A 12,645-nucleotide genomic window follows, 5' to 3' on the forward strand; every position below is an offset into this window, starting at 1 on the left:
ATAAAGTCAGCAGTGTGTGTAGCAGTGTTAAATAGATAAATGTGTTTTCAAAATTTGTGCAGTGTAGGCGAGGTCATTATGCTGAACTTGACAAACCAGATTCACATTACAGCATGAGCACTTCCTTTTCAGGAACATCAAGTACAAGTGTTTGAAAAATAAATGGTAATGAGGTGTACAGAGATCAAATAAAACATACTTCATTTCTAGGTCTGGCTTGCCTCAATTCACAGCATGGAAACTATGTCACTTAACACAAAATATACATTACAAAAATGCTTATCTTTAGTCACTTAAAGCAATGTAGGACATGACAAAGAATAATTTTATTTTCTTTTAATTCTTCACATATACATATAAAAACAGATTATCAGTTAGCAAAGTAAAAACCAACTCCCTTTAGACAGTACTTAAGGAACCTGAAGCATTGAGTTTGCAGTGAAACTAGAATGAAACTTGTGTCTGATTTCATTCTTCTCTCGTGTCGCATAAGTAAGTCTGAGGTAGGGGCACCTGCATTTTGTGACAGAAAGCAGGAAGAGCAACACAGTAAAAGTGTTAGCTGAAGATACAACGAATGAAGAGAACTTAGATTGAGCAACAGCACAGCAAAAACTGTCACCGTCAGAGTCACTGTCCACTATTGCTACATCACAATCAGGGCCAATCATTCGTGACAAAACCCAGTCACGTATGAATCTGCAGAAGTCTCTGCCTTTGATACGTGAGGAGTGCATTAAAAGTGAGATCTTTGTGTTGAACAGGCAGCCTGAAGCGTTTTTTAAATAGCAAAGCTTGAAAAATGTCAATACTGCCCTTTGCAGAATCGAACTGCCTGAAAAATCTGCACCACTGCTTTCTGTTATTGTTGCACTGCAAATTTCTCTTCTCACCGTCTCACCAAATAATCTCCATAACAACTACATGTCAGGAAGTACTGTAACATCACCCCGAGTTTACAGCTCAGTTCAGTCCCAGACGAGAGGATCCACATTTCCAGCTGTGGCTGTGTTTGCTGCCAGACTCTGTTCTTCATCTGATTCCTCTTTGGAGACAGAGGTCTAGGAACTCTGAGTAACAGGAGAGGGAGCAGAAGTGGTGCTGCACCGGTGCGTCCGTGCCGCCCATGTCATCCACCAGCACCACTGTGTGAGAGACCTGGTGGAGGTTCATGCTCACTGCCGTCTTGATAAAGTAGCTGACGCAGACACGGCCGCAGTTGCAGGTCTTCGCTAGTTCAAGGTCCCGACACAAGTGAGCAGGGATCAGGTGAGGTCCATATGGTATCCTAGGAGAGGAATCAGAGAAAACAATTCAGTACAGTGTGGATAAAACACTTACAGTGCAGGCTAGGGCTGAGTGATATACTGATATTATTATATTTGTATTAACTTGGGTTTTGGATATTGTAATACTGAGATAAGGCATAAGAAAAGGTGTTCTTTCTTCCTGCATCTTCCTGCTTGGTCAACATATCCACATTGGTAATGACTGGTTATCAAAAATATTGTCAAATATTGTCAAAATATCAAAACTGACTTCATATTGTATGCCCCTAGACTGAAATCGGACCAAGTATGGTGTATGACAGGGATGGGCAGTATGGACAAAAAGAAGTAGAATATAGTTGTATAAATACCTTGTGGTACTGTCATAAGATAATTAAAGAATTTCGATAACCACTCTTTAGTAAAGTGGACATGATGACAAAGCATAGAGAGGCACATACAAGAACAGCTGGAACTGTACTTATAATCCTGACTTTACAACCAGAAAAGACAAATCTTATGCTTTGATGTTACAATATCTAAAATCCAAAATGAAACAGTCTCAAATATCACAAGAGGAGTATATCACCCAGCCCTAGTGTATTGAGTGAATTTATTTCTAACCTGAGGTTGGCCACAGCCCTGGAAGCTATCTCCTGAAGTGGAAGGGGGAATGTGAGGTGAATGGTGTGGTCCAGAGGGTTGGGCTGGGTAAATGGGTTCCCAAAAAGGTCCAGGTTCTCCAGGCTCAGCTTGCGGAAGTCACCTGGCAGCAGAGCCAGCTCGTTGTGCGCCGCTGACAGGAACCTCAGCTTCGAGAGGTGGCCGATGTGGAACGGCAGGCAAACGAGTTTGTTGTCATCCAGTTTGAGGTTGACCAATTCTCTGAGCTGGCAGAAATGAGAGGGAAGGGCCCGCAGTCGGTTCTGGCTGAGGTCCAGGTGCTGGAGGGTCCGCTGCAGGGTGGACAGGCAGAGGGCCTCGCTGAAGCTCTCCAGGTGGTTGTTGTGGAGGACGAGCTCAGCCAGGCAGCTGAGGTCACCGATGGTGGCAGGGAGCTTCTTGATGTGGTTGTTACTGAGGTCTAGCTTGCGGAGAGCTGCAAAAACAACAAACACAATAAGAAATTCCACCAATTCAACTTCACACTGTTATTAACATTCTGGCATAATGCACAATTCATGCATCCATGATTTTTCAGAACTAGTGCAACAACAGAACCACGGTGCCATGTGGCAATATGTTTTTGAGGCAGATATCAATACGCATTTTTAAACTAATTATAATACAAACGCAGGTGCAAAACAGGTTCAGCTTTTCATATAGGCCTGACTCCATGTAGTTGTTTATTTAAACAAAAGACCAAGTTAATTTTACTCTTGCTAGTTTCACAGTCGTATTAAGTGATACACTCCTACAAAAAAACAGTCACACAAATGCGAATGCCACCATCAACCAAATATTTACGGTAAATAAAATTAGTCAGATAACAATATTGCTTTTTAATGCTGCTATTATCTGATAGTGGTTGTCTGCAAGCTGAGAAACTGCTGTTACAGCTGTGATCAAAAAAATGAGTTAAAACAGATACAGGGTACAAATCAGGCACTGTAAACCCTGAAAAGATAAACGAATGCTTTTACACTCATCGAACACAAGTTTTCACAGACTAGACTATCTACTCCACCTTTCAGCGACAGCATGCGCATGTCCACCCGTGAAAGCTTGCAGTAGGACACCTGGAGCTGCTCTAGAGAGTAGGGGAAGTTGGAGGTGAGGGGGTAGTCTTTCTTGGAGACAATGGTGAGTTTCTTCTTGGGTTTTTCGACATCCCTGGCACGCACAGGAGTGAGCGTGGAGAGCGGAAGGCTGCTTGAGTCACTTCCCCTGTCTGCCAAACGAGCCGCTGAGAGGAAGTTTTTCAAGCTATTTGCATCAGCCTAGAAACAAACAATAAGAAATAAAAATAAGTTATAAGTTATATAAAATGGTGTGGTAGTATTCTGTGAGTGGTAGCTGATGGGAATAGTGACACAAGAGAGATGCATGTATGACACAGCAGCATTGCAAAAGACAGAGGATATGAATCAGAATTTACCGAATCCTTGAGACAGCTGCCCTAAATTCACTAACCCAGAACTTTTTGACACACTTACTTTGCATGAATAAGAACTAAATCCTATAGGGAATAAAGGAGAGTGTGGCTTATTATGGAAAGTAGGTCCAATGGATCCCCCCCTCCCATCTTTCACAGTTACATTACATCTGGTTTCATTGTTAACCTGCCTAACCTGCTGCAAGTCAGTTTTTGTGCTGTCAGCACCGCATGTTGAACTATGTTTGAATCTCGGTGAAAGGTCAGCGTTGCTTTTAAACAGCCAGGAGGCATTCACAGCCACTGGAAACATTTATGCCACCACGGTGTTTATCTCTACATCGCCTGCATAGCACACGAGTGCCACATAACCAGTATAAGACTTGCTGATACAAACCACCTGATGGAAACAGCACTATAAAAACTGGAAATAACAAAACTACCCACTGGTGAGAACTGCATTAATGAGGCCATCTAGCTGATGAAATGTAACAGTGGGTAGTTTGACTCTGTACTGTACTTGACTGTGTACATATTCAACTGTTATTTGTTAATTAAGAGTAAATCCCAATATTGGTATCTGAAGCACTAACATAACCTAACTATGATATTATCTGGGGGTGGTATCATTTTTTTCTAAATACTGTGACTCAGTAGGTTTTCAATAGCCAAGCTGCAATGTGGAAATGCTTTTCTTGACTGACATGCAACACAATAAGACTTATTATGAACACACAGGTCCTCCATTTAAACACATAAACCACCACCATGTTGGAACATGTACCTTGCTTAGACATATGTCAACAGCCGGTTCCTTTAATCTCACGGTGGCCTTGCCCTCCTCCACAAACCATGTGAAGAACTTCTCTATGTTGTTTTTCAGCTGCAAGAGAGTTGGCAAACACCTCAGTTCAGCAATGGAAAACTACATTTCACAAAAACAGGGTGGGTGCACGTCATTGCTCTTCCAAAAAAAAAAAAAAAAAAAAAAAAAATGAATCACTCCCTCAACAAGAGCAGACAATGGCACCTTTATGATCATGATGAGAGGCCTCTTGTAATTAGCTTGGTTTGGAAAACACCAACATGCCCCTGGGTGAATTGCAATTTCCCCACCGGCTTGAGAACAATCAAATGCAGCACATTGGTACATTATGAGCGTGCTGTGGTGGCACTGAGAGAAACATGCGCAAAAGAGGCATCACGTAAACACACCAGCACCCACCTTGTACTTGGATCCCGCCCTGTCCTTGGCTGTGCAGATCATCATGTAAACATTGCTGCGCTGGGTCGTCTTGTCTAAATGCTTCCCGATGGACAGCACCGCTCTCGTTCCCCTCCCTCGATTTTTCAAACCACAGGTGGGGAGCATCCGATTCACAACCTCGACATCGCACTGCAGTTTCATTGCACCCCCCCCAAAAATAGAGACCTAACACCAGCCGAAAGCCGAATCGGGGTTGTTCACTGAGGGCTTTAAAGGCATGCCAGGGAAAACCTAAACTTTAAAAAGGCTAACAGCTGAGCTTTAGCTTATATACCAACACACATACGTGGTCGCCTTGAGTGTCAACAACACAGCGTCGACGGAGAAACAACACACAACAACTCTCTGGAGACCCGGAGCTGCGTGTGAACGAGTGTCGGTGGTGTCCTCCACAGTCGATGGGTGTATTTTTTAAGAATTTCTCGGGGGAAAAAACTAATGAAACCCTTCACCGTTTCTAGCCCACGCCAGTAGACCCGTTCTCGGTTGGGGCGGACTAACTGACTGTCAGACAGCTAGCGTTAGCATCCCGCGCGAAGGAAGTGACGTCAGAGGCGCGCGTGTTTGGTCCGGACGGGACAAAGACGGATTCACTAACAATTTATTCAATTCCATATCTTTGGCTGTAATTTAATGAGAGTAAATCAACACATAAACAACAAGACGGAACACGCTAACGACAAGCATTCAGACTACCTAAATTAATGCACACTCTAAATGCAGTCGAGCTCGCACAGAAGCTACATTAAACTGAAACAATGTGTGAAACCGAAATACAGTCACACAAATGAGACAAAAAAAGAAAAAGAAAAAGTGATTATCTATACTGTGAACATTTCTGCATTACCCAATGTACTGGTTTGGTATTGTGAATGAGAATAGTAAATATCACCTGAAGTTACTGATATCTTTCAACAAATAAAAAAAATAACCCATGATCATGGATATATCCATTACTTATTTATAGTGAACGTTAATACCACAGAAAATTATTATGGGTAAGGTAGTTGAACACATTTGGAGTATCATCAAGTACATATAAACTTTCCTGCATAAAGGAAAACATATTTTAGCTGCAAAAAAATATGTATTCCTGAGAAATGGCGACATCTAGTGGTCAAAATGAGTAACGTTTTACGTCAGTGTAGTCCGCAAGAGAGGTTTAAAAGCAGTGGTTCCCAAACACTGGTCCGCGGACCACCAGGAGTGAGAGGGTATTGTTTCATTGACTGGATATTGGCCTGAGGAGAAAGTATTTGAAAAATCTGCTTTCAACTTTATTTTCTCTCTCCTCTGGTCTGGTATAGTGCAGACAGTTCCATACTAAAATACACAGATCTTCTCTTTTTGGGGTCTTATACCCATGATCAGTTTCCCTTTGAGAATACTTAAAGTTATTCTTCTGTTGTGTTCAGTGGTCTTTGACCCGAAAAGCTTTAGGGAACCTCTGATAAAACTATGTAAAAACAACTAAGGGAACAATTTCATTATTTTTCCTCTTTATTAACAGTCACAGGCAAAACTGCCAAAGCATTTTGTCATTCATCATTGTGAGATTGGGTTACAGTTCACAAGTGTTACCACATGTTTTTGTTATTTGTATATTGCAGGTTATTCTGTTTTTTCCCCAGTATCCTGTTATCCTCTCCTCTCTTTTTTCCTAATTTAAAAGGAAATGCAAAACACTGCTTCTAATCACCAGATGTCAGTTGTATTCTATCAGGATGGATGTTTTGTTGGTAACTACCCATCCCATTTAACTGACCTCTTGAGTTTAAACACATGTGCATGCTTTATATGCCTGTCCCGTCTTAAGAATGCAGTGGAGGGTGTTTGCTAACCAACGTCAGTGCTGTGGTTTCTCCACACAGACTTTGTTTTCTTGCCCTTGTAGTTCAGGACAGCAAAGGTGCCAGCAAGCGACTGACACAGAGACCGGCTGACATCGTCACCTTGGATCAGCCTGATGAACTCTGATCCCTCTTCTCCTCCTTCTCCTCCTTTCTTATTTCTTCATCTGCACCTGTTATATAAGGGACTGACTCTGCTGGTGTACAAGATCAAGTCCATGTGCACGCACGCACGCACGCACACACACACATCCACAGACAGACAGACAGACAGACAGACACACACACACACACACACACACACACACACACACACACAAACACACCAGTATTGGTTTTGTATGTCATTCCCAAATAAATAAATAAATAGATAAATACATACATACATAAATACATACATACATAAACAAATGAAGACACGGCTTTAGTTACAAAGTTTTCCATGATTTTAAAAGCAAACGTTTGTTGTTTGAGTGCCTGCACCAGGGTCTCTGATATGTGAAGGAGCCACATATTAAAAAGCATTTTTCAAATATTTTGTGAGCTATTCTGATGTTCAAATGATGGTTCACAGCCTTTGTGGACTAATGAACATCAACTGTGGCTGGTCCAAGGACCGAAAAGTTTTCCATTTGATACATTTGTCTTTTGCACTTTTTGTATATTGCCTTTTCTTGGACTACTCCTTATTTATCATGATGCAAGTTTTTTTTTGTTTGTTTTTTCTCAATTCATATCATTCTTTTGGAACCTGAACATCTGCTATGAATGAAAGATGCAATTTCTCACTATTTCTATACTCTTTCAGTGTAGTTTGAAAACATTTGCTTCAGTTTGACATGACTGATGTCAAGGTAAAAAGATTAATTTAATTTACTATTCACTACATTCATAGTTAACATTAAATTATCCTTCAGCATGTCTTATAGTTGTAGTTTAACTGATTTCCTGCTACATGATTTTCTGCCTTTTCACTGACCTTGATGACTGAAGCAATATTTCATTCAGCTTTGTGTGTACCCATGTTTGGTTGAATTGCAATAAATTTGAACTTGAACTTACTGCTTATTTTTTGGCATTCTTCTGACATATTCAATGAATTTCCTAATTAAATGCTTCATGCATTTTTTGTTTCACCTTGCTGTCCCTTGATAAATTAAAAGACAATGCCTTTGGTAATAACATACATTTGTAATAACATGTATTACTCTTGCATATGGCTCTAAATGGGCTAATATGTCTGTCAACAATCAGTATTTATCCACACACGCAGGGGCGTCGTAGTGGGGGGAAAAGCGGGACTGATTACCCAGGGCCACAATGGGGGAGGGGGCCCTCGAAAGGCCTGAGATAAAAAGGTTTGCCTATTGGCTGCCTATACAAGGGCCCAATAAGATTTCTTTTCATGGGGCCCAAAATCCCTGGCAGCGCCCCTGCACACACGTACATAATACACACATGGTGAACGTATTGACAAACGAGGTTTAGTTCTCTATGATTAGACTCTTCAGGAAAAAAATATGGTTCATGAAAACAGTACAGCGCTGAAGTCATATAAGTATCAGTGTCATTTATGCACCATGTAATTAGAGCTGATAGCTAGTTGTGGCCCCTTCATAGAGAAGTCTCCAGACAGGAGGACCCTCTGCGTACGTAATACCGACGCACCTCCCTCCCATCCTCATTGCCACAGCCCTCGGGCCGATGCACGATGAGCACAGGGAAGAAGCGGGCGTCCCGGTAAGTGGGTGGGCTCTCATTGAGTGCCAGCTGGCTGGAGTCAGACCTGCAGCACTGCTCGTCCACACAGCAGCGGTCTGTTAGGGTGCTGCTGCGACTCCGCCACAGACCCACGGTGCGATGGGAGCCGTACATCCGGCAGAGAGAGAACCGAGACGTGTCCAGGGAGAGGCGGGAGTGGAAGAGCGCTCCCCGGCAGGAAAAGAGAGAGGAACAGCTGGAGCTGGTGATGGTCCTCCTCCTTCCTCCTCCCTCTCCTCTTCCTCTCTGCAACTCGCAGCAGCGCTCACACTCATCCTGGGTGAGGAGAGTGCCATAACTCTGGGCAGGCTGGCTGCTGTCCAGAAGGAAAGAGTTAGGGGACGTGGAGGTGTCGGCAACATCTTGTATGGAGTTGGAGTCTGCCATGCCCTGGTTCATCAACATGGCCTCTGAGTAGCTGGGAATCAGCTGGCGGTTGGAGCGGATGTGCCACTCCAGCTCAGTGCTGTCCAGTGTGTCTACCCTTGGGATACCACAGCATTCATTATTCCTCACGGGCCCGTCTTCATCCAGAGGAGATGGGCTGCTGTGGCTGTACTCCAGCCCAAACAGCTTCTCTATGCGGTAATGCACATAGGCAGTGCGATACTCTATCAGCACCCTCAGCGGCCAGGACAACATGAGAAGAGCCGCCAGCCAGAAGACGACCTGGGAAGTGTACCAAGGCATCCGATCTGGGTCTACATAGGCTATCAGGTTTTCTTTGAAGTCCATATTCTTCAGCTGCATGCCCTCCCTGGCCTCCATGTAATCATCTAAACCCTCAATCTCAGAGAAGAACCTGGCTCGCTGGTTGAGGTAAGCGTTTTCTGGCCCTGTTCCGGCAAAGCTGAAGCACTTGGTGAAGTGCAGACGGGTAGCCGGGTGGCCCTCCAAGCCTCTGAGATCACGGGACACATCTCTCATCCCACAGTGGCTATAGTCAAACTCCCCCTCGGCTATATGTGTGTTGACCCTCTCGTGGTACACCTGAGTGGTGGTGTAGGCATCCCCGTTACGGTACCGTGTGACCTGTCGTGTCCGCCGAACAAAATGGTAGCTGATGGCCTTCCACCAGACGCAAGGCCGGGCCTGCTGCATCCGCAGCACCCGCTCATACACGCTGTCTACATCCGCTTTACACTGCAGCTCACTGCGGGCCCGGCAGTGCCAGCACTCCACCATGTACACCAAGTAGAGCATGAGCAGGAAGGCCAGGGGGATGTAGATGTAGCCGTCAGAGCAGGGGCTGTCGTGGTAGATCATGGAGTGACCCCCGACACCCATCCCAGAGGAGGCACCACGGAGAGACGAGGTGATGGAGGCAGTGAAGGAGGAGGTGAGAGCGGAGTTGAAGCTGATCTTGGTGACTCGGGTGAGCTGACACCAGGCCACAGCACCCAGGCAGCTGTACATGAGCAGGGAGAGCAGCAGGCAGCGCCAGTGGGACTCACGGCACACACATGCACCCAGAGACTGCTTCACTGGACGCTGCTGTAGAGAGAGAGAGAGAGAGAGAGAGAGAGAGAGAGAGAGAGAGAGAGAGAGAGAGAGAGAGAGAGAGAGAGAGAGAGAGAGAGAGAGAGAGAGAGAGAGAGAGAGATAAGTAGACATACAGACTCCCACAGAAATGAGGAATGGGCACTTATGCAGATGAGCCTGTGAAACATGGCAGTGATATCATTGCTTGCAGCACAATGCAAATGCACATGGCTGGGCTATAAATTGCTGAGCTTTTTAAATACCTAAGCTCAAAGTAAATCAAAGGCACACAGCTCACTTGAATTCAATTAAACCAAGCTGTGCTGCAGATATAATGTCCCTGGAAGACTACGTATCAATGGAGCAGAGAGACAAAATATGTCTGTGAAATATTTCCAAACATCTAATCACGATAATTCAATTAATTTCTATTGTAGCTGGGGAAATGTAGTTGCTAATAAATAAATGTCATCATTTTTTGCACTTTATCATATTATCATACTACTAAAACAAACATGTCTGTACCAAGCTCTAGGGAGCATGTGGTACAAAATGCCAAAGGTTTGAATAGAGCCTTTTGCCTCTTCAGTAATCACATATTGATATCAGATGTGAACAAATGATTCTCCAGCCGCTGCAGAGTCAAATACGATGCACATGGGTACACAAGTGCATCAATAAACACACACATAAAAAAAATAAAAAAAATCTCTGCCCTATACTTTAACACTGAGCACTGGGTGGGTGGCTCAGTGCAGACGTGCAGAGGCACAAAGTGCTCACATTTGCAATACACAACAGCAGTGGATTCCTGCCATCTAGCAAAGACGCTGGCCCGGAGCTGCACTATCTGTTTCACTGTACACTGTTGTATCTGGATACTAACAGTGCAGAAGAAATTCAATAACACATGTCTTGTATTTGTAAAGGATCCTCACCAAGGGTACAAGATTTATTGGATTTGTCTGTAGTGCCAGGTGGGTAGAATCTGGGAATTGCACATTTGAAAATTACTTTTTAATTTTTTTTTGGGCAAATTACAGCATACGAACCAAGTTACTTTATGAGTCTTTCTAATATTTTTTATCCTCCTCTTGTGGCTGCATCCCATGAAAGAGTAGAGGTCCTATTTTGTTGTTGCCTACTTCTGGTGTTTTATGGAGTGAAAGGATTTATGCTGACATCCAGCCATCCATTACTGCACTGACACAGGGGTGGGATGTCACTTTGGTGGTTCCACCCCAGTTATTTATGGGACAACAGGAATTCATTTGTGGTGTACCAGGGAGAACTGACTTTGCAACAGCCAACATTCCCTGATTGCAGCAGTTATACCTATAGCTTAAAAACACCATGAGGCGCTGCATTGCTTCATCCTGATTTTCATTTATTGTATCTTGCAGTCGCATTGGGCTCGAGTCATCCATGATTTACTAAATTATTTACACTTTGGTCTACATCTGGTTAATGTCTGACTCAGGGCAAGGTTACTCCAATCAGAAATAAAATCCCTGACTCAGATGGATGTCTGTGGAGATATGGACAACGTATTAATAGCACCAGTCAATTTAGCGCCAAAAATAGTACTGACTTTGTGTATCCTTCTCAGACAGATGACACAAAGATGGATTTTGAGGGTTTTTTTTTTGCGTGGTGTGAAAAATTTGCCTATAACATGGCTCTAAACCTTTAAGAATTCCTCAAAATGTAATTTAAGCGACTCCACTCTATGAAAGAGGACATTAGAGTTACAGAGCTGCTGGATGATCTGAAGTAAAACAAGCACTGTCGTTTCACTGTCTGTTCAAGCCGCTGTACTCCATGGCTCGCTGCACACGGCCAGCTCCCCAGATGGAATCACAGTAATTACACCATGACAGGAAAGACAGAGGGTACTGTGGAAAGACCGCATGCACACACACACACACACACAGAGACACACAGCAGCACTGATTAACACCTACACCACCTAAATTTTTGCCACACAAGGTTTCATACCCCATGCTTTGCTTAACCTCAGCAGAGGTCCATAATGGTCTTCAGAGCCAAATGTATCATCTTATCAGGGCATGCCTTTCCGCGCCACTGGATGCCTCTACTATGTGAAATGGTCTGCTGTGACATTTGAGCGGCCAAAAATGGTATTTTGCTGCAGGTGGGATCACTTGTAGTGATGCCACATTTGGGACGGCAGAGGATGTTTATTCTGTGGTCCAGCACTTGTATAAAGTCAAGGTTCCATTGTAGAGAAGTGAAATATTATATGTTAAATGGGAAAAAGTATTATATGGGGAAAAAGTAAGGTTAGAAAGCTTGAATCTGTCCTGAGAATAAGTGATGCTTAAACCATAACCAGGCATTTTATTAGTCATAATTGCTAATTTACATGAATAAAAGTGTTTCTTTCATCAGGACTGTATTTTTACTCAATGCTGCTATAGTTTGCCAGTTGTTTTCTTTATTGTAAATAAGTGAAATAAGCTTATTTAGTGAGGATAGTGCTGCCTCTCTACTACCTACCTCCTCCAGGATTTCAATGCCAGCCGGTGAGTCTTCCTCCTCCTCCTCCTCCTCTCCCTCAGCATCATTGGGCGTGCTGCTCGCCGTGTCCTCCGCAGTGGTCTCAGTTTCCAGATCGGAGGAGAGCATGCTGCATCTCTGGCATGGCAACGACACTGCAACTTCACTCCGCTTTCTCACCCTGCTCCGTTTTAGATTTTCTTCCTCCTGCTCTGTCTCCTCCTCCCTGTCCCCCTCTCTGCCCCAGACCGTCTGGGCCGGAGCCAGGCTGCTGCACGGAGCGGGGATCCCGCGGTGGCCCCGACTGGCCGGACGCAGGGGGGCGGGGTCGAGGGATCTCACCGCAGCAGAGGCAGCAGAGGTTCACCATGTTGGTGCCAAATGAGGCCCGTCGGGGACGAA

General features: G+C 44.1%; 2 protein-coding genes across 2 annotated transcripts; both read right to left on the reverse strand.

Moving 5' to 3' along the window:
* Positions 1–304: 304 nt before the first annotated feature.
* lrr1 (leucine rich repeat protein 1) lies at positions 305–5,193 on the reverse strand. Its single transcript, XM_030044492.1, has 5 exons — positions 4,589–5,193; positions 4,148–4,246; positions 2,956–3,208; positions 1,893–2,367; positions 305–1,288 (listed from the first exon to the last, which is right to left on the reverse strand). Exons 1-5 carry the CDS (start codon positions 4,769–4,771, stop codon positions 1,033–1,035), a joined length of 1,266 nt encoding a protein of 421 aa, XP_029900352.1. The 5' UTR covers positions 4,772–5,193; the 3' UTR covers positions 305–1,032.
* Positions 5,194–7,928: 2,735 nt separating this feature from the next.
* LOC115354405 (transmembrane protein 151B) lies at positions 7,929–12,372 on the reverse strand. Its single transcript, XM_030044797.1, has 2 exons — positions 12,244–12,372; positions 7,929–9,735 (listed from the first exon to the last, which is right to left on the reverse strand). Exons 1-2 carry the CDS (start codon positions 12,370–12,372, stop codon positions 8,095–8,097), a joined length of 1,770 nt encoding a protein of 589 aa, XP_029900657.1. The 3' UTR covers positions 7,929–8,094.
* Positions 12,373–12,645: the final 273 nt, after the last annotated feature.

This window comes from Myripristis murdjan, chromosome 22 (genome assembly GCF_902150065.1).
Source record: "Myripristis murdjan chromosome 22, fMyrMur1.1, whole genome shotgun sequence".
Taxonomy (NCBI): domain Eukaryota; kingdom Metazoa; phylum Chordata; class Actinopteri; order Holocentriformes; family Holocentridae; genus Myripristis; species Myripristis murdjan.